General features: G+C 40.6%; 1 protein-coding gene across 5 annotated transcripts; it reads left to right on the forward strand.

The window, feature by feature from the left end:
• The first annotated feature begins 13 nt into the window (after positions 1-13).
• Positions 14-12,430, forward strand: ELOC (elongin C). Of its 5 annotated transcripts, none has more exons than XM_084849278.1 (5): positions 14-91; positions 312-802; positions 9,601-9,656; positions 10,524-10,667; positions 12,015-12,430. In XM_084849278.1, the coding sequence occupies exons 3-5, from the start codon at positions 9,653-9,655 to the stop codon at positions 12,203-12,205; spliced, it is 339 nt and encodes a 112-aa protein (XP_084705404.1). In that variant the 5' UTR covers positions 14-91; positions 312-802; positions 9,601-9,652; the 3' UTR covers positions 12,206-12,430. The 5 variants fall into 5 exon arrangements, with proteins under 5 accessions (XP_084705404.1, XP_084705405.1, XP_084705403.1 ...); XM_084849279.1 differs by lacking the exon at positions 312-802 and adding an exon at positions 3,043-3,236; XM_084849277.1 differs by lacking the exon at positions 312-802 and having other exon boundaries at positions 14-252.
• The last annotated feature ends 6,621 nt before the right edge of the window (positions 12,431-19,051 follow it).

Genomic DNA, 19,051 nt, shown 5'->3' on the forward strand with positions numbered 1-19,051 from the left:
ACCTAGAGGAAGTGCTGTTGGGGCGGGGGGGCCGGCGTGAGGGGCCTACAAAGTTACCCCGTGAAGAGCCACGGGCGCTGGCAGGGCAGAGGTGAGTTCGAGCACGAGCGGGTGGAGCGCCCGGTAAACCCCCGCCCCGCCGTGAGGGAACCTTCCCCGCCACCTAGCCTCGTCGATAATTTGGGGTCGTGGGAAGGGGCTGTGGTCGATGCTTCGTGCGGAGCGTTTCTCGCTGCTGCCGTCGCACAGCGGGTGAGGATTAAGCTTCCGGGAATGTCCTAAAGCGTGGCGCTTCTCTCTCCCCTCCTTAGCGCCGTGCTAAAGAACAACACCGGCTCCTTTCCCCCTTCTCGCCCATTAGCCCCTGAAGGTTCCCTCCTTGAGCTGCCTTTTTTCATGTCTGCTTGCAACAGTCTGGGGCAAGAACAAGGGCGCCTCGATCCCATCCTCATTCCCATTACTGGGAAGCCGAAGGAACGTACGTAGCAGTCTCCAAGCGGCCTTCCCTATTTCATCACACGCGATCTAGTATCTGGGATTTCCTCCCATCGTAGTCCTGCCTTCTGTCGCAAGTATAACCCAAGTTCAGTCAGGCTTTCTGGCGTTACTTTCCTGGGTTTACAGAACAAGAATATCCGTCGTGTGTAGGTTGTCGTTTCTAGCACTTCTCTTCCTATGGCCTTCCTCAGCCTACCTCCTCTAATTGTTTTGAGTTCCAAATGAAGCGAGCAGTTGAGATGGTGGGATTTTTCACATCCCAAGTCTCAAAAAAGAAGCTCTCGGTGTGTAGATTAGACATCAGGTGAGTGGTTATGAATGAAGTGTTTATTTCTGTGTTAGAAACTTTTCTTAACCTGCCATTTAGCCATAGTTTCCAAGCAGCTCACAACGTTATTTGAAAACATGAAATGAAACAATTGAAATAAAAACAAAAAATACAATATAACAGTAAATTCAGAAACAGCAGCAGCAATCCCCCCCCCCCCAGCAAAACATAGTAGCTTTAAATCGGGTGTTTAACGTAATCGAAGTAGATGCCAGGCAAATAGCATGAGGAAGAGAATATGCAGCTACCAAAAAACCCTCTCTCTGGTATCCACCCACCATAACTCTGAAGTCAAGGACATAAAAAGTCAGGCCCTTGACTTGGTGTGAAAGGGGTGGAATGTGCTTGATGTTTTTTACTGTTGTGGCCCAAAGCCACTTGTACTGGGACACTGGTCAACTGACAAGTCAGATATTGAAGTAGCAATTCAATTGTCATCAAACATTCCATAGACTGTTGTTCTACTTCATAGGTGGTAGACTGTCTCTTCAGCTGCATCATGGAATTCTCTGATAGCAAGAGTCATGGGTTTTTGGTCCCTAGCCTTACAGGATCCAGCCTTAACCAAAATTAAAAGCTAACGTCCGTCTTATATAGTTGCGCTCTCTGTGTGTTTTCATTTTAAACAAGATTTGTAACAGTTTGGCTGTCTCTGGAATTCCAGGATAGAGAACAAGAAGATATATTTCCTCTTCTGAATGAGGAAAATACTCATGTGCTGTGACTGCATTGTTTCCCCTTTGTTGCATGGAAGTGAGCATCGAGTGATTGCTTGTTGGCCATTGGTATAGTAAAGCTTTTGGGTTTTTCTGCAAGGATCCTTGAGTACAAGCCAGGCCTGTATGAAAGGCTCCACTTGAACCAGAATGGGACTAGACTTCTGGCATTTAATATAAAGTGGCAGAAAAGCTTTTAAACTGAACTGTAGAAGAAAGCCAACAGGGAAGCATTTAGTTCTGGTTGAATCATCCCTATGGAATAAAGGTGAAAATATTTGATTGAGCAAATGGGGAGGAAATAGGCCATGAGCATACAATAAAACATGATAGCCAGCCAAAGAGGCCTAATAGTCATCTGTAAAAGGACACCAAGGTGTTCCTAATTGCTAATGCCAAGCCAAGATTGGAAAGTTCGACTGCTTGGTTTTAAGACCAAACTTAAACATAGTGGGCGTAATGGAAACCTTGTGGAATGGAGAAAACTAGTGGGGTCATCTCTGGGTACAAACTCTATAGCAGAGATGCATCTCTTCCCGGTGCCAGCCAAGTCCATTCACACACTGCATGTCATCCCCATCAGGATAACAAAGGAAGTTTCCAACTCAGCCAGCGCTGGGAGGAGCCCTTTCTCCTTTGCGTCTTTCTCAGCATGGAGAAGGACAAAATGGGCTAGGAGTGGGCATGGCGACACCCAGTAATGTCATCTGCAGAAGACCCAGTGGGGGCAGTTTGGGCCCTGACTGGTAATTAATTCTCCTCTATATGAAAGACAGGGATGGGCATACTGCAGGTAGTGTCACTCTGTATATCAAAGAGCACATAATATGTCAAGCAAGCTAGAAACCTTAAAAGGGGAGACTCCACCACAGAATCATTGTGGGTGATAATACCTGACCCTAAAGTAATTTAGTACGGCAACATGCTATCATCCCCCTGACCAAAACACTTATGGTTACCGTGAAATGGGAGAGTGAAATCAGGGAGGCATCCAAACAAAGATGTGTTGCAGTAATGGGGTTGTGGTAGTTAGCTCAATGAAAGTGTCGACCCAGTGTGTGGCTGCTCTGAAAAAGGGCATAATTAGAAAACGACTTGAAAATAAAAATTCCAGTATTATACTGTCCTTATACAAATCTGTGACGTGACCATACTTGGGGTATCGTGTACAGTTCAATCACTGCACTTTAATGGATATTGTGGAATTGGAAAAGGTGCAGGAGAGGATGATCAAAATGATTAAGGGGCTAGAGCAACTCTCCTATGAGAAAAGGTTACATCTGGGACTGTTTCTCTTAAAATAAAGGCAACTATGGGGAGACATAATAGAGGCATTCAAAGTGATGCATGGTGTGAAGAAAGTACATAGGGAGAAAAACTTATCTCTATCCACTTTTTCCACATTGTGTTCATTATTTTGTGTGCCTCTATCATGTATGTCACTTCCCTCTCTCTCTCTCTCTCTCTCTCTCTATCTCTGTGTTTGTCATATAATACTAGAACCCAGGCCATTGCATGTAGCTGAATGGTGGGAGATGCAGAACAAGTAAAAAGTACTTCTTCATACAGCACATAGTTGTATGACTAGCCCTGCGGAATTGGGTGAATAACTCTATAGAATTCGCTACCACTAGTAGTAGTGATGGGCACCAATATGGACAACTTTAAAAGGGGATTAGACAAATTCATGGAAGGTAAGGCTGTGACTGGCTACTAATCACGATGGTAATATATCACCTCCGGTGTAAGAGGATGTGTTCTTCTGTATACCAGTTGCTGGGGAACACAAATAGGAGAGTGAAATTGCGCTCATGTCCTATTTGTCGCCTTTCCGCAAGCAGCTGGTTGGTGACTGTAGACCGAGTGCTAGACTAGATAGGTCTTTAGTTTGATTCAGGTTGGCTCTTATGTTCTTGGGTTGTCATGCTTGCTTGCTTGCTTGCTCTCTCTCTGTATAAGGTTCTAAAACCTTCTCTTCAGCACCCACGACTATAATGTGAATAATTAAAATCTACACTTAAAGTCTAGGTTTTATATGTCATATGAAACCATATGTTTTTGAAATACTGCAAGGAAAGTTGTTTGGGCCAAGAGGCAATAACTATATATTTAAAAATGAGCAAATACTATGATTCAAGTTATACTTGAAACAAAATCCAAGCTCAGTCTTTAAAAACACTTTCAAAATAGTTTTTGGTCTGTTTCATTAGTCATTTGGTATTTGTGAGAATGAAGGCTGAAATAAGCAGTAAACTTATTTTATGTTCTGACAATATGGACATATGTTCACCTTCTTCTATTAGTTTAAGGCGCATTGTAAAGCAATTTTGGATGTTTTTGCCAGATTGTGAAGATTAAAATGGTGGTATTTGGTCAGTACAGCCAGGGATCAAGCAAACTAAATTGTTCCAGTTAACTTCTTTGGATATTAAAGAACCTTCTGCTCCTACATGATTTTGCTCACTCACTTAGAACTTCTACACATCCTGCAGCCATTTGAATTATTGTGGGGTATGGAGGATGATGATTACATTTATATCCAGCCTTTTTTTCCTCTTGCAAGGAACCAAAGGTGGCTTACATGGACCTCCTCTCCATTTTATCCTCATAACAACCCTGTGAGGTAGGTTAGGCTGAGAGTCAATGGCTGGCCCAAAGTCACCCAATGGGCTTCACAGCCAAGTGGGGACTAGAATCTGGGTCTCCAGAGTCCCAGTTGAACATTCTAACCACTACACTACACTGGATAGTTGCACTTGCCAGATTTTGGAACATTGTTCCCATCTTGCCCCTTCCCTGCCAACTTTTAGGGCTTTTAGGTTACATACCTATACTCACTTACCTGAGAGTGAGCCCCATTGAACACAGTGTGTCTTATTTCTGAGTAGCCATGTGTAGATGGCACTGTTAATGTTCTGCAACTTCTTCCAAATTAGATTTGTTGATTCTGTGCCTGGCTGTGCTCTTTTGTTTTTAAAAGTCTGCTCCATTTCCATCATATTTTTTGCAGTTTTACAACAATAGCAACAAAATGATTAATGTGTGCCATTTTGTGGGGCCTTTGAATGAAAAGGCTGCATATACCTTTTAACATCCATTTAAAAATCAGTTTTCTTACAGAAATTCCTGGACTTCATACTTTCAGGCAACGAAACTTTAAAAAAAAAATGCTGCTCAGTTGTTTTTCTGTTTTTGAAAATAAAGGGATATAGCTTTCATGACCCTGCCATAAAAACAATGAATCACATATTTGCGGGGTTGAGACTTGGCCAAATTCCAGTTCCTTGTGTGTACATGAATTAATTGTCAATAAAAACAAATGTGCACTTTGCTTGAGAGTGCATGGAACTAAAATAATTTTTTGTGCCAGGCATTATATTGTTCTCAAGAACCTGGACATACAATCTGAAATGGTACAAAGACTATTTTGAGTTACAAATATGGTCAAATTCCAGTTGCTTATTTAGTTTGTTTTCTAAATTCTATTTTAACTTGTATTATTGAATGTAAACAGAATGATCATCAGTTTGCTTGTTCATTATTTATTACTTATTTATTTATTACATTTCCAACATTACATGCCCAACAGTTGAAGCTCTCTTATTGATTAATAGTTATTCAGAATATCTTTATGACTGCATCTATGCTTCCAGTAAGGAACTAGGAACTACAAATAGAGAACTGGAACCAGGAATCAGCTTCAGCTTTGAGCCCAAACTACATGCCTTCCTGACCCCAGCCACTGCAGAGCCCCATGCTAAAATCAACAAGGCTATTGACTGCCACTGTTCTGATAATCTTCAGGGCTTCTGTTGCCTACTTTGCTTAACAGCTGTTGGGATCCAATAGCCTTCTCATAGCTTGTAAACAAAGCTGGTATGAGATCTGCCTGCAGCACAGTCTTTGGGTGGGGAATTAGTAGGCTGAAGGTAAAAATAAGTTAGATATGCATTGTGGAAAAGGAGAAGATAACCTTATATCCCATGAAAATGTTGATGGATGTTATGATACTTTGCATGCAAATATTGTGCATTCAGGAAATAACAATCCTTCATCCCCTTGCCTGCTGACATTGTTAACAATGGTAAAGCAAGCCTTGTCTTGTATTTCAGAGGGTCTTCCCCAAACAGAAGGCAGAACATAACAATCTCCCTTTAGAGAGCCATCCTACGGTCCCTGGGCAAGGGTCTCAGGGACCATAGGATGGCTTGGATTCCCCCCTCCAAGATCGGAGACAGTGATCTGACCTTGAAAGGGGGAGTCGGAGATCTACCCCAGCCCTCTCACAGCCAGCATGGAAAGAGCCACACCGGCTTCCTCTCTCGAGGTTTGAAAATGAACCTTGGAGAGGGGGAAAAAAGGAGTCTTCCAGTGGGTGGAGAGGTGAGGAGACGGGAGAGTCCAGGATATGATTTATCCTGAGCCTCCTCCAGCCTCCTTCCCTCCCTCAGTTGGGCTGAAAAGCTGATCTAGCAAAAACTCAAAAACTGGAGGATGGGGAGGCGAAGATCACCTCTGCTGTTTCTCCCACCTTGCTGGCTTCAGCCTGCCAGGACACAGGAATCTCAGAAACCTCTGAGTTTGGGCGCTTCCAAGCAGGAAGGGCACAGTCCATAGGACTGCGCTCTTAAAAGTGGTGGTGAAACTTGGGCAGAGTTATAAGGCATGGGGAGCACATAACTCAAAACACTACGTTTGCATAATATAGGCACGAAAGAGAAGATTAACCTGCTAAATGAAGGGACCCAAAGTCAAATGTGTTGCAGCCATTTGTTACAATGTACATGAATGCTACGTCCACTGCTTGTGAATGATCAGCTACTTCTGTCTGTCATTGCTTCCCCAATGATGACATAACTTGTTGGACATTATCATTTTGAAATAATGGAAAATACCTTGTGTTCATGTGTTTTTAAAGCATGGGTGGGATGGATGGTTATGATGCTGTTTATTTAGCCTTTGGGGATGTTTGACATTTCAGGGAGCTAAATGTTTAGTAGCCATCTTGTTAACTAAGAACTCTCTTGAGATTGGTAAGAGACATTATAGGCATGGCATGACCAGGCAGGAAACCGGGTAAGACCTAATGTTTTATTAAGTGAAAGTTGCTCAGTTTGTTTTGACTTGTTTTTTAAAATGTGGATAACTTGTAAAAAAAGGGGGGGGAGCACAGTGTTTGAAAATGTAACTAAGAATAAATTCCTCTTTTTAAACATTGTAAAAGCGACTTTTACACTTGCTGTGTGTAGTCCATGATTAAGATGCACAAGTGCAGGATTTGAGATTATGTATAGAATTCAATATCCTGAATCTTAGTTTTTCATGTTGTAAAGCAGGGCATGTGCCAGAGCTCTTAAAACCAGGAAGGTTGGCTTGAAACTATATGGCAGAGTCTGGTGGAATCTATGAAGTGAGGTGTATATTTTATAGTGGAGGAGCGGGGCGGATTTCTATAAGGTGGTGCTTCAGTGTTTGGCATACTCTTTGTCTCTTTCCATAACTAATAATACATTGGATTGAGCAAAAGAAGTAAATATATGCAAATCTGTACACTATACAGGTTGCAGAGTTCAGCTGTCTAGTGCAAAATTGGAGTTACCCTAGCACACAACGCTGACTTTTTTTTAAAGTACACAGAATATCTACATACAGGTCTGCTCTTGTACTAGATTCTGATTCTCAAAACTATGAGGCAGCCTCCATAGAGAAGCCTGAACTGTTGCCAGAGGGCCTCCATGTTGGTCCCTCTTACTCTTCAGTGAACCCTCACAAAATCAAGCTTTTTTGTCTGATTGGACCAAGAGGCAGTATGGGGGCATTTTTTACCCTCCATCCCCACTCTGACCAAGATCAATTAAAAAAAATTATTTGTACCCCACCTTTCTACCAAGAACAGTGACACTCAAAGCAGCTTGCAATCATAATTAAACTAATAAAACAAATGCATTAAAACATAATTAAAAACACAATAGCAGAATAAAAGAGCATTAGACCCAACTGACCCGCTTACATGCCAAAGGCCTGCTTGAATAAAATGTTGTGTGGCTTGTGTTGGATGGTGATTTTAGGGTTTTCTGGTATTTGTGCTGTATTTTTCTTCTCTGGTTTCTTTCCTTTGAGGAGTCTTTAAAGCATATTATGGGTATATATAAGCCAGGCTACTTACCTTTTCTGTTGATTTACATGGCTTATGAGTAGCTATACTATCTAACTCACTTTTGTTTTCTTATACTTAAAGAGACGAAAGCACTTCGTGTCTGGTCTTGAGAAAGGTTCTTATGATAGTTTGAGAATCTGCTGGATTAAAGACCCTAGGGGAGCAATCCTATGGCCCCTAGACAGCATCTGAGGGGCCATAGGATATTTTGGATTGTCCAATCCAAGGTCAGAATTGGAGCTCTGACCCCCTGCCTTCCCCCTCGCAGCCAGCATGAAAACAACCATGCTGGCTGCTCTTCAAGGTTGGGAAGTTGACCTTAGAGGATAAGGAAAGGGGGTATTTTGGTGGGTGGGGAGGGGAGGAGACTGGAGAAGCCAATCTCCTTCCCTCCCTCTCCGAAGTGCACCAGCTAGATGGGCAAAAAAGACTGTCAAGTGACAAATGCAAGACGGGAAGACAAGGTGGTGAAGATTGTATCCACCGCTCCTCGTGCACTGCATAGGATGATCGTAAGCCACTGAGTTCCAGGACTTACGACCATCAAGGGCATGACCCATAGGATTGTACCCTAAACCCATCAATTCCTCAGTTTGCTTATTTACCACAGAGGTTTCTGTGGACAGGCACTATGGCAGATTGGGACTGACTTGTATCCTTAAATAGTGAAGGAAATCGATAAAAGTGATACCTGTCCCTGTCTCTTTGTGACCACTGTGATTGTCCCTTCCATCAAGGCTTTGCTTGCACCCTATAAGAGTCTACTTACTCCCTCATGGCTCATAGGAAGTATACCTTGTCTCCAGGAAATTGAGTCTTGGGATTTCATTTATTTTATTTCACCATCTTAATTTTGCTTCTCAGCAGAGAAAAAAAACCCAAAGCATCCAACAGCAATAAAATTTAATTTCATAAAACATTTGAAATTAAGATTCATGTTATTTTTTTTAGTAGTGTTCAACCGGCATTAAAAAAAAAAAAAATATCCCTCAGATTCCAAAAGTCTGGTAGAATAAAAGGTCTTCACCGGCCTTCAAAAGCAAAGGATAGAGTTATCCAGACAGGCGAACTGGGAGCTGGGAATGCTTTCAGCAAATGAGCTGCAATAGAAAGGTGTCCTAGTAAGATATGAACCAAGCCTCCCCAGATGACTTAAGGGGGTGAGTATGTGCATATGGAAGGGGCCATTTCTTGAGGACTGGCCAGGCTATTTAGGGCTTTCAAGGTGAAGACCAGCACTTTGAATTGAGCCTGACAATTAACTTGTAACCAGTCGAAGCCCTTACATGCCATCAGTGGCTGATCATGGCCAGACTAGTTCTGGACCATCTGATGACTTTGAACTGTTTTCAAGTGCAGCCCCCACACATCATACATCAAAGTAATTAGCATTGTACTTAGCAAAGTACATATGACAGTGGGCAAATCCTTAAGAGCTGTTTTGATTGAACTTACCCCTTCTTGTGTAAGAATGTGATTTAAGCAGAAAAAATAGGCCAAACATACTTTACCATTGTTAGGCCAAGTTTGGGGCACTGTCTGAAAGTAGGTTTATCCAATTAGATTGGGATCTGAAGTGTATTGCCAGTTTTTGTGGCCACAAAATACCAGGATGAGATTATGCCTAGAAATGTCATTGACTGGTCAAACTCTAGTTACACAATAAGAATTCTTGGATGACCTTGGCCTCAAACTTGGTGGTAGTGATTAATGAAAACATCATCTACATTTGGTTTGGTACTGTGGTACAGTAAACATAGCTAAGTCATGTTTTTTATTTAACTTCAGTACTAACTATAGAAAGGAGTTCAGTTAGTGACCTTCTTATATTGCCACCAGACAACATTGTTTGCTTTCAATCATGAACTTGAATGTATATGTACTTTTCCATTTGTTTTCAGATCTTACTGTAAAAGCTACAGAGGCAAAGAACAAACCATTTGATAACGAATAATGGGTAAGTGTATTGTGAAAAATTATTCATAAGTACCATTGCTTTGTAAGCAGGTATCGTATCATAGAACGCTGCTTTTAATTTTGACTACATTTTTGCTAAAGTGATTAATGAGATTTGAGAGCAGAAGGTACTGACGTTCTTGTGTATCTAGCTATGTTTTATGGGACACCTCTTAGATGTCGGTTTGCTTGCTATATGACACCATGGCACTTCAATAATGTCAAAAAGTTCAGGGTTTTGCATCTCTCTAGAAGTCTCCTTTCGCAAAATATTAATTACATAGAATATGAATTAAATGTGGATTCTACCAGTATACTTGAAAATTCCTCAAAAAGGAGAATACAGGAGCAAAGAAGAAGCAGACTAAAGCTAATATCAAATTCACTGTATAGAGTGCTTCAATTGTACATGTGCTTAACTATTGGCTTCATAAATTAGCTTCCAGCTCTGAAGTATTTTAGATGTCCATATGTGATATACCCATAAATAAAAGCCATTTGATACGACTAAGGCACTAGCTATCTGCAACTGCTAACAGTTAATTTCTGCCTACAATGCTAAAATAAAAGAAATATTTCATTTGTTTCTAGGTGAAGTTATTAATAATGCTTCATTTTTACATTCATGAAGGGGAGGAGTCTTCCCAAAGAGTCTTCCCATTTGTTTCAAATGTTTCAGATTAATATGAAAAGATGCTGAGCAACTTGAGGATAAAAGTTCTTATAGCTCTTTGAATATCTGCTTCCTGCATTAGACTTCATAGGATTCTTGCATTTCTTTATTCACTTTTGGATTATTAAGGTTTATTTTTATTCTAACTCTTCTATAAGGCACACATTGAATTAGCATAATAATTGTATATCATAGATGGAGAAGAGAAAACATATGGTGGGTGTGAAGGCCCTGATGCTATGTATGTGAAGTTGATATCCTCTGATGGTCATGAGTTCATTGTTAAACGAGAGCATGCACTCACATCAGGAACAATAAAAGCCATGTTGAGTGGTCCAGGTAGGTACAACTGTCTTTAAAAAAATTAACTTATTTTTGGATTTGACTGTTTTTCTATGCCTAGTAACCTGAACACTAGAATGATTTACATGAACCATTTTTTTTTGCATTGAACAAGCCAGCTTTGTAGATGTTTGCATTTCCATTTGTCAAAGACAATGTGTCTGAACAATTAGAAGTGCATGAATCTACAAAGCTCTGTAACCTAAACATATTTTGAAATCTAGGGCTTTATCGATATTGACAGCTTGAAAGACCCTTGCATACTACTGCATTTGAGTATTGGAAGTTAGTATCTTATTCTACGCAAGATTTGAGTCTTATATAATTCAGTCTTTCTTGCCCTTTTAAGTGGGGGATGGTTTGTATTAAAGTATTGGGGGAAAGAAGCCAATTCACTCTGGGGAATGAATATTCAGAGGCTTTTCATGTGCTCTGGGAGAAAATCCTGTTTGTATGCATAAGCATCTCTTCCCTCAGATTTATATCTTAGTGCATGAATGCATCCTTATTGCTTTGTTGCAATAACCTTACCTTCAAACAGGATTATGCTTCTGGGTTGCTGAAATTTGTTTAATCTTAAAGATTATCTCGTAAATAACAACAAATGCAATATGAAAGAACCACTAGAAATGTATTTTATACATTTAAAGCTAGATTGTAAAATGCCTTTTTAAATTAAGCAGAGTTTATTTCCAGAATGATTAATTGGGAATAGTTCTGTAATAGTTTCTCCTTCGAAAATCTTGAGCATGAAGGTTTTGGTTACCTGTTAACTTAATCATAAATTGCATAAATCTGTATGCATGATACCTTTTTGATAGGAGTTGAGTGTTAATGGAATTTTATCCCTAAAACAACATCTTTTAAAGTATGATTGGGCATATGGGGTTTAAAGAATGATTGGGCATTTTTAATGTGGTGCAAGCAGATTTCCCCTTTCTCTCCTTCCTCCTGCCCCCTCCCAAATCTGCTCCCTCCCAAATCTGCTCCAGGGAGACGCTGCCATTTTAGCTTGTATTTGCAGTTGGATCATATTCAAAGTCTGAAATATTTTCACTCTCTGATCAGCCCTAATCATGCCATTTCAAGTAGAAGTGGCCATACGAGCTGGTTTGGCAGGATAAATAATTTGAAAAATTTCAAGAATATTTTTGAAAAATTTCTTATTCTGGCTGACTAAAATTCAAGGAATTTGAAAGCACAAAGGAGACATAACACACTTAAAATACTCAAGTTCAAGCAGCAAAGGAATCTACCAAATTATACATGCAGTTCTGTTTAAATGTTTATTTGCAGTACGTTTTATATGCTCATTAATTTGTTTCTCCTTTTTTATGTACACAGGACAGTTTGCTGAAAACGAAACAAACGAAGTGAATTTTAGAGAGATTCCTTCCCACGTCCTATCTAAAGTATGCATGTATTTCACCTACAAGGTTCGCTACACTAACAGCTCCACAGAGATTCCTGAATTTCCAATTGCACCTGAAATTGCACTGGAACTGCTGATGGCCGCAAACTTCTTAGATTGTTAAATAAAGTAAATTATAATAAAAATGTAAACTTCCCCCCTGTATTTAATACACGTAGTTCAGTTAGTTTTTCATACATAATGTTCTGTATTTTTTGGTTAAGAAGCATAATGGTCACTGCAGAGGCTGTTGCCCACAGTGGTTTTGCATAGGAATCATTCGTGCTCAGATTTTGTTTTGCTGCTTACACAAGTAATGGACTGACAAATAAACAAACTTGCCAATTAATGGATGACTTATGCTTATAGCGACAACAGAATTCTGTTTTGAACGCTGTGAATCCACTGAAATTAGAGAAGTGCTTTCTAAGAGTAGATCATAGCTAAGGTTGCAATCCTATAAGCACTTACCTGGGATTAAGGGCTTAATCCTATGGAGATAGTCATCAGCCTCCAAACTCAGAGGCTGACTATTCAATGCAAGGCCCATGGAGCATGGAGCCGATCCTCGCCTCTGCTCCGGCCGCCCTGCATTTTTGGCTAGATGGCTGATTTTGGCTAACGGCAGCTTTGGGGAGGGGGAAGGAGGCCATGTGGTGCATAGGACGCTGCATAATGCAGCTTCCACAGTCTCCCCACCCCCAGGACCGCCCCCTTTTCCCCTTCTCCACGCTCTGGTTCCAAGCACAGAGACAAAGCCAGTGCAGAGAGACTACGAGGGGGAGGGGAGCATGGTTTCTGGGAACCACAGTCAAAGCCCTAGCTCTGACCTCGGTTCCCAGGAACTGAAAAATCCTATGGTATGCTAGACAGTGTCTAGTGGCCATAGGGTTGTTTCCTATGTTGCTTTGAATTAAATGGGGCTTGCTTCTGTCTACACATAGGGTTGCATTGTAAGTATTTGTGTTGAGGTTTTCTGGGTTGATGTTGTTTTGGTTGCCTCTTTAGTTATGACATTTTCACACTGTGCTGATAAAATAGATTCCCCTGGTAATAGTTGTAGAAAGCATTACACAGTTATGCTTGTAACAAATATTAATAGCGGTGTTCATGCATTGTATTTTATTTGGCTTGAATATTCATAATATTGGTAGACATTATTACATCTATAGAGTAGTACATCGTGGCTTCTTTTCACAGTTACAAGGCATGTAATTGTATCAGTTTAAATTAATCAACAAGGGTTGTGAAAAGGGCAGATTTGGATGTTTTAATATTGCAGATGAGAGCAACTATACCTCTGTATATCTGCTAAAACAACTAAGTATGAATCTTTGACTCACAGAATTTACCTCTGGTCAGATCTTTGAAGCTCTAGGTTTCATTTTAGATTCGACTGCAGGTGAGACCCACGTATTAGTGAAGCAAACATTTTCAGTGTCTTTATTTATGATGGATTCTCTTCTGCAACACTTGCTAAATAGTAGCATCCAAAATGGCCATAAGTTATGGGTTGAAGAAACTCCTTACTTTAGAAAGTAACAAACAATGACACTGTCTGACAGAGAACTGCCACATACCACTTGCTACATATCTCAACCAACTGACCTAGTGTTTTTCTAAAGAGGATAGTGTAAGCTGCTATTTAAGACAACCTTACATTTATACTGCCCAAGCTATTTATCACATAAAACCTTTAGAGCTTAATAATTAAAAACCAAGATGTATCAGCAGAAGTTTTAGTCCATTCATAAATTCAGAGATGCCATTTCTGTCATGAAATAAGCATTTCCCATTTTTCACATCTGACAGTGCAATAGAGAACCTTCATTTTCAGCCATTGATATGGAGCTTAAGATCAAAGGTCACTGACAAAGGTGGTCTATATTAAGGGAGAAGAAAAAATGAAATGTGTTTATGGTTCATGAGAATTAGTCATCTTAAACTTCTTGTTTGTGGTCAAAGTTAGGAAGTTAATTTTATCATGAAACTTTTAATGGGTATATTAATAGGTAATTTTTAAGTGATTGATAGCTCTAGTTATGTGAGCAGTAAAATGTATTACTACCCCATGTATAAACCTTGAGTATTGTACTGATTTTATACTTTTCTTTCATATTGCATTACCTACTAAAATGAGGCAAAATGGTGGGAGGAAAGTATAGAGCTCCAGGTCTTCCATCCCACTTGCCATTCAACTGAGCATCAGCCTAGAACAAATGCAGATGAACTGGGCCATGACGCCCTACAGATGGCTGTGTAATCTTGTGGGGTGCAGCCTCCATCCCAGCTGCACTAGGCTCAGTGCCTTGAGCTGAGTATGGGAAGGCTGGGGATGGTCATGACCTTCTTCCCTTTCTGGCCATGCTGTGCCTGTAATTGAGATGGTGTTTCCAGTGAAGGCAGGGTACACTCCCCCTAGCTGTAGCAAGAACCAGCTACCCAAGGAGTCAGTTCCTGGATCTCACATGCTCAAAGGACACTGGGGTGGGGTATGGGAAAAGGGCAGAAGCTACCCTCTCATTTCCTACCCCTCAATTCTTCAGGTCTGCAGGAACTGATTCTTTGAAGGACTGGGGATGGTGTGTGTGTGGTGGGATGAGATAGGGGTTGCTGACATTATGCATGAACTGAATACAAATTTGGAGAGAACTACTGAAATGCAATCTAGTGTATGGTGCAATATGGTCTAGATCCTGTTCTGCATAAAATATCTACTTGTTTTGGGGAGGTTCGGAGGGAAGGGATTTCTCCCTCCCCAGAATGGCAGAGTGTCTGCTCCATTCACCTGTTAGCGTAAGGTGGTATAGCTGTTCTTTTCATCCATTGTGCTAATTGTTCCAGTGTGTATGCACTTCAGACATTGAGCATGATCAGGGGTCAGAATTTCTATGCTGTCTTTTTAATATACATGTTGCATATTTTCTTCCATATAGTTGGGCTTCTGTTCCCAATAGTTCCTAAGCTGGCATGTTCTGGTGATGAGAGAACTAGCACAATTCCACTGAGGTGTACCATCATTATTAGTGAGATGTGGCCTTCTGGTACTGCAAATTACAGTTGCTATGCAACTGGCCCAACAAAGGGAGATGAATATATAACTTTCATAAAGAGGTAAGGGGTGTAACAGCTTTGCTGTGGGGGAGGTGGATAAATTGATTCTGTTAGTTGCAGAAGCTATCCAAATACCCATTTATTTATAAAAAGTAGATTACATAACTTGGCAAAATACTTCTTATCTGATCACGCTAAACTTTCAGATGCCAGGAAGCTAATCCTCCACTAAAAACAAACTTAAGTATTACTGCTACATGGTATACATCTGTACAACTGATCTCACCTTACTTAAAATCTTCATCCATCCATCTTTTTCTCCCCCACAGTGGAGCCAGCTGAACCATCCTATCCTTGTTTGTTCTTTAGGAAACGAAGTCCCTACGCAGTGTAGTGACAATCTATGTTTCTTATATATTTTAGCATGGTTGGTGCTAGATAAATGTTAAATAACTTCAATCCATTTAATTGTTTAAGGTGAATTATGCTTCTGAACATTAGAATACTAGTATTTGATCACCTCAGCTTGCTTGAAGTTTAAGCTACTGTGACAAAAATTATCTGCTACTAATGGTCTAGTACAATCTGATAAGTAAGCCCACAAAAGTTAGTAGCCTGTGGAATTTCTACTAGCCTGCTGGTGGTTGGCAGAGGAGGGACAGAAAGCTTCATTTCTATGCTGACCATGGAGGAGAGGGCTTTTCTCTAGCAGACTGCTTTGTTTCTATTGTGGGTGTAGATAAGGAGCATCCCTCTTCCACCAGGATGCTTGCTCACTTGCTTGCATTCAATCCTTGGCCACCTATGGGTATCAGGCTGGTTCTTCAACGTAGGAGTGGTCTAGTGTCTGTAACAGTCTTGAGAGACTTTGCAATATCCATTTGTAAATAAACAGCGTCCTTTTGCTCAAACTCTTCAGCTCATGATATATTTCCAGCGTGGCCTTTGAAACTGAACTATTTGCTTAGAGTGCTGTAAAATCCTGAAGATAAAGATCCATAACTTTAACTGAGAATTAGATTCAGGTATACCTAGGCTAGATTTACCCATTTCAAAAGCATTAATGTTTTGAGTTGGGAGAAGGGATGGTTCTATCTGGACAAATAAAAATACAAAGTCAAAATGTACTTTCAGCAACCATGCCCATTTATCCAAGAGGCTCTAGAGAACATCCAGAACACCAGAAAAATTAGGAGGTCAGGTATATTGTATTGCTATAGTTTAATGTGACTCCTCCCTTCTTCCGATGTGTAGGAAAGGAGAATTGAAGAGCCACATTCAACTAATCTTTTAATGTGGAGGATCCTTTTAGTTAACGGAAGTGATGCTATTTACTATAAGCAGGAATATTTTTTTTTAAAAAAACTTCTCTCTCACATGGGTCTGTTCTGGTTACTATAAAAGTCTACATGTTTTGAAAATACCAGTAAAGATGTCTGCTTTTCCCTTCCCACCACCAATTTGTGTTCTGACTGCAGTCTTTGACTAATAAGTGTGGTTTGTAGTTGATCACATGTTCAGTATGTAAGTGCCTGCAGCACCAGGGCTTCCTAAATGGTTTCCCATCTATGTACTTTCCATCCTTGGGCCTGTTAAGCTTCCTAGATCGAATGGGGCTTGCTTGGGGTAGTATGGCTGCATATCACTATGTAACTGGATTCTTTCTCCTTACTTGCAGACAAGAAACCTCTGAAATGTATATGCTCTTGCATAGCAGGTGCATAAGGTTGAGATTACGCTGAAACACTGAAGTTGAAAATATTGAACTGCCTTAAAATTTCAAAATTGGCAAGGGTTTGTGAAGCATGCATCTTGTGCACTTTTATTTGTTAAATTTGACTTCCTCCCAAATAAGTGGGTATAAGGTTGCAGCCGTACAGCATAATCCTATACCTACCTACTTGAATACACCGGGGCTTACTCCCAGGTAAGTGGGTATAGGATTTCGTCCTAAGGCTGGGAATGATGCCTATTGAATACTGGCTAATTTACAATATTCAAGGATCAGGCTATAAGTGTTGCTGGAAATAGATATCCTACTTAGAAAAACCTGCATTTTAGTATAGTGTGACTTTACAACTGTTGCCCTTAGTAAAGTTTGTTTAAATAGAACTTTGAAGCAAATGTGCTTCTCAGTGCAGGCTTAGGCTGTAGAGCCCCTTGAGGACAGGAATTTGCATCCCTAAACCATAGGATTTCTGTTTGCTGTCTTGAGTGCTTTGGATGTAGCTGCCCATTGATTCGAATACAGTTGAACCAACCAACTCTCAGTAGTTTTAGATTTACACAATAGGACTGTTAAATAATAAAAATAAGGCATGAGCTCATCTGTGTGCAGAAGCAGAAGTAACTTTTCTTTCTGACTTCAGATGGTTCCAGAATGACCTAGTATTAAAAATGGGGAGAATGGAGGGGAAAGGTGCGTGAGAGGTCAACAAGATGAATAGCACAAAGGCACTGCATTTCGGCTATACTGGCTTTTTTGCCTGTCTAGCTGGGGTGCATCGGAGCAGGAGGTAAGGAGGCTGGGGAGGCCTGGGAATACATCATATCCTGGCTCCCCCAGTCTCCTCCCTGCCCACCAGCATGCCCCCTTCATACCCCCTTAGTGACCTTGGAGAGGCAGCCGGTGCAGTTCTTTCTGTGCCAGCTGCAAGGGGGAGGGAGAGCAGGCAGGGAGCACTGTCTCTTTCCTCGGATCCAGGAATCTGAATTATCCTATGGCCCCCCAGACTCTGGCTAGGAGCTATAGGATTGCTCCCTAAGATAAGTTAACTGAGCGCAATCCTATGCATGTTTAGACAAGAAAAACGTCCTACAACTCCAAGCATTCCCCAGCCAGAATGGCTGACTGGGGAATGCCAGGAGCTATAGGACTTTTTTCAGTCTAAACATGCATAGGATTGCACCCTTATGGACATTAATATAAAATTTTCCTCTCTTCTTCCCCACCAGCAGCCCCCTCTGCCCTATACCACATTTTTCAGGGGGTCCCCCAACCTGAGAAACTTTGGGAGGCACACATGACTGCAAGGGAGAGGAAGGAATGTAAACTTCCTTAAACTTAAACTTCCTTAAGTTTACTTCTCTTGAGATCTACACCATTGAAATCAGTGGAACATTTGAATAAACATGGATATATTTTGTATTCTATTTCTAAAACACATTCAACGTAAGTATTGCTAGCAATTAAAAAAAATATTATTGAACCTAACGGCTGTTTTCTTTTTCAATATGGAATGCCAGTTGTATGTACAGCCTGATCTAATGTGTTTTTACCCAACCCCCACTGAGTTTCAATGGAGCTAACTGCCATGTATGTTTAGGACTATGGCCATGCAGCCCCATCTTGTGCTTGTTTACTCAGAACAGCACTCCACTGAGCTACGTGAGGCTTATTCCTAAGTAAGCATTCATAGAGAAGCATGTCCCGTCAAGCAGAGTACGGTTAACATTTTGAATAAACATGCTTAGGATCAGATTGATTGGCCAAAATCCTAAGCACTTTTGGTTGGAAGGAAGTCCCCCTGAACTAATCACAAAACTATAGGAATATAACTGATTTGATATTAGCAAATAGTTTTTTTTAATAAATACAGATTGAAGCTAAAGAATAGTTTTCGAACTAAAGAGATTCCTTAGTGAGTTCTTGTATAAGGCCTGAGGAAGATCTCTTCAATACAGAGATGGGCAGACTTCAGGCTTACAGCATCTACTTTGGCTAGTGGTCCACCAAGCAAAGGCAGGTGTAAAAATATTGGTTCAGGCAGACAGATAGGCACTAAGAGTGAAGGAACATATTGTCAGCTGAGGAATTTCTGATGGGTATCAGAATCAAGCTTTCACAAAATTCTGGTTTTCCACCAAGCATACTTTTCAGTAACCTAAATTAGTGTGTGTGTGGCGGGGAGGCTTT

The sequence above is a fragment of the Heloderma suspectum genome, chromosome 4, assembly GCF_057233095.1.
Source record: "Heloderma suspectum isolate Gila_16-S chromosome 4, 16-S_ref, whole genome shotgun sequence".
Taxonomy (NCBI): domain Eukaryota; kingdom Metazoa; phylum Chordata; class Lepidosauria; order Squamata; family Helodermatidae; genus Heloderma; species Heloderma suspectum.

Bases quoted from the DNA above. Each gene is read 5' to 3' on its own strand.
- ELOC (XM_084849277.1), top strand. The intron at 10,668-12,014 runs GTAGGTACAACT...TTATGTACACAG, and splicing joins AGCCATGTTGAGTGGTCCAG to GACAGTTTGCTGAAAACGAA.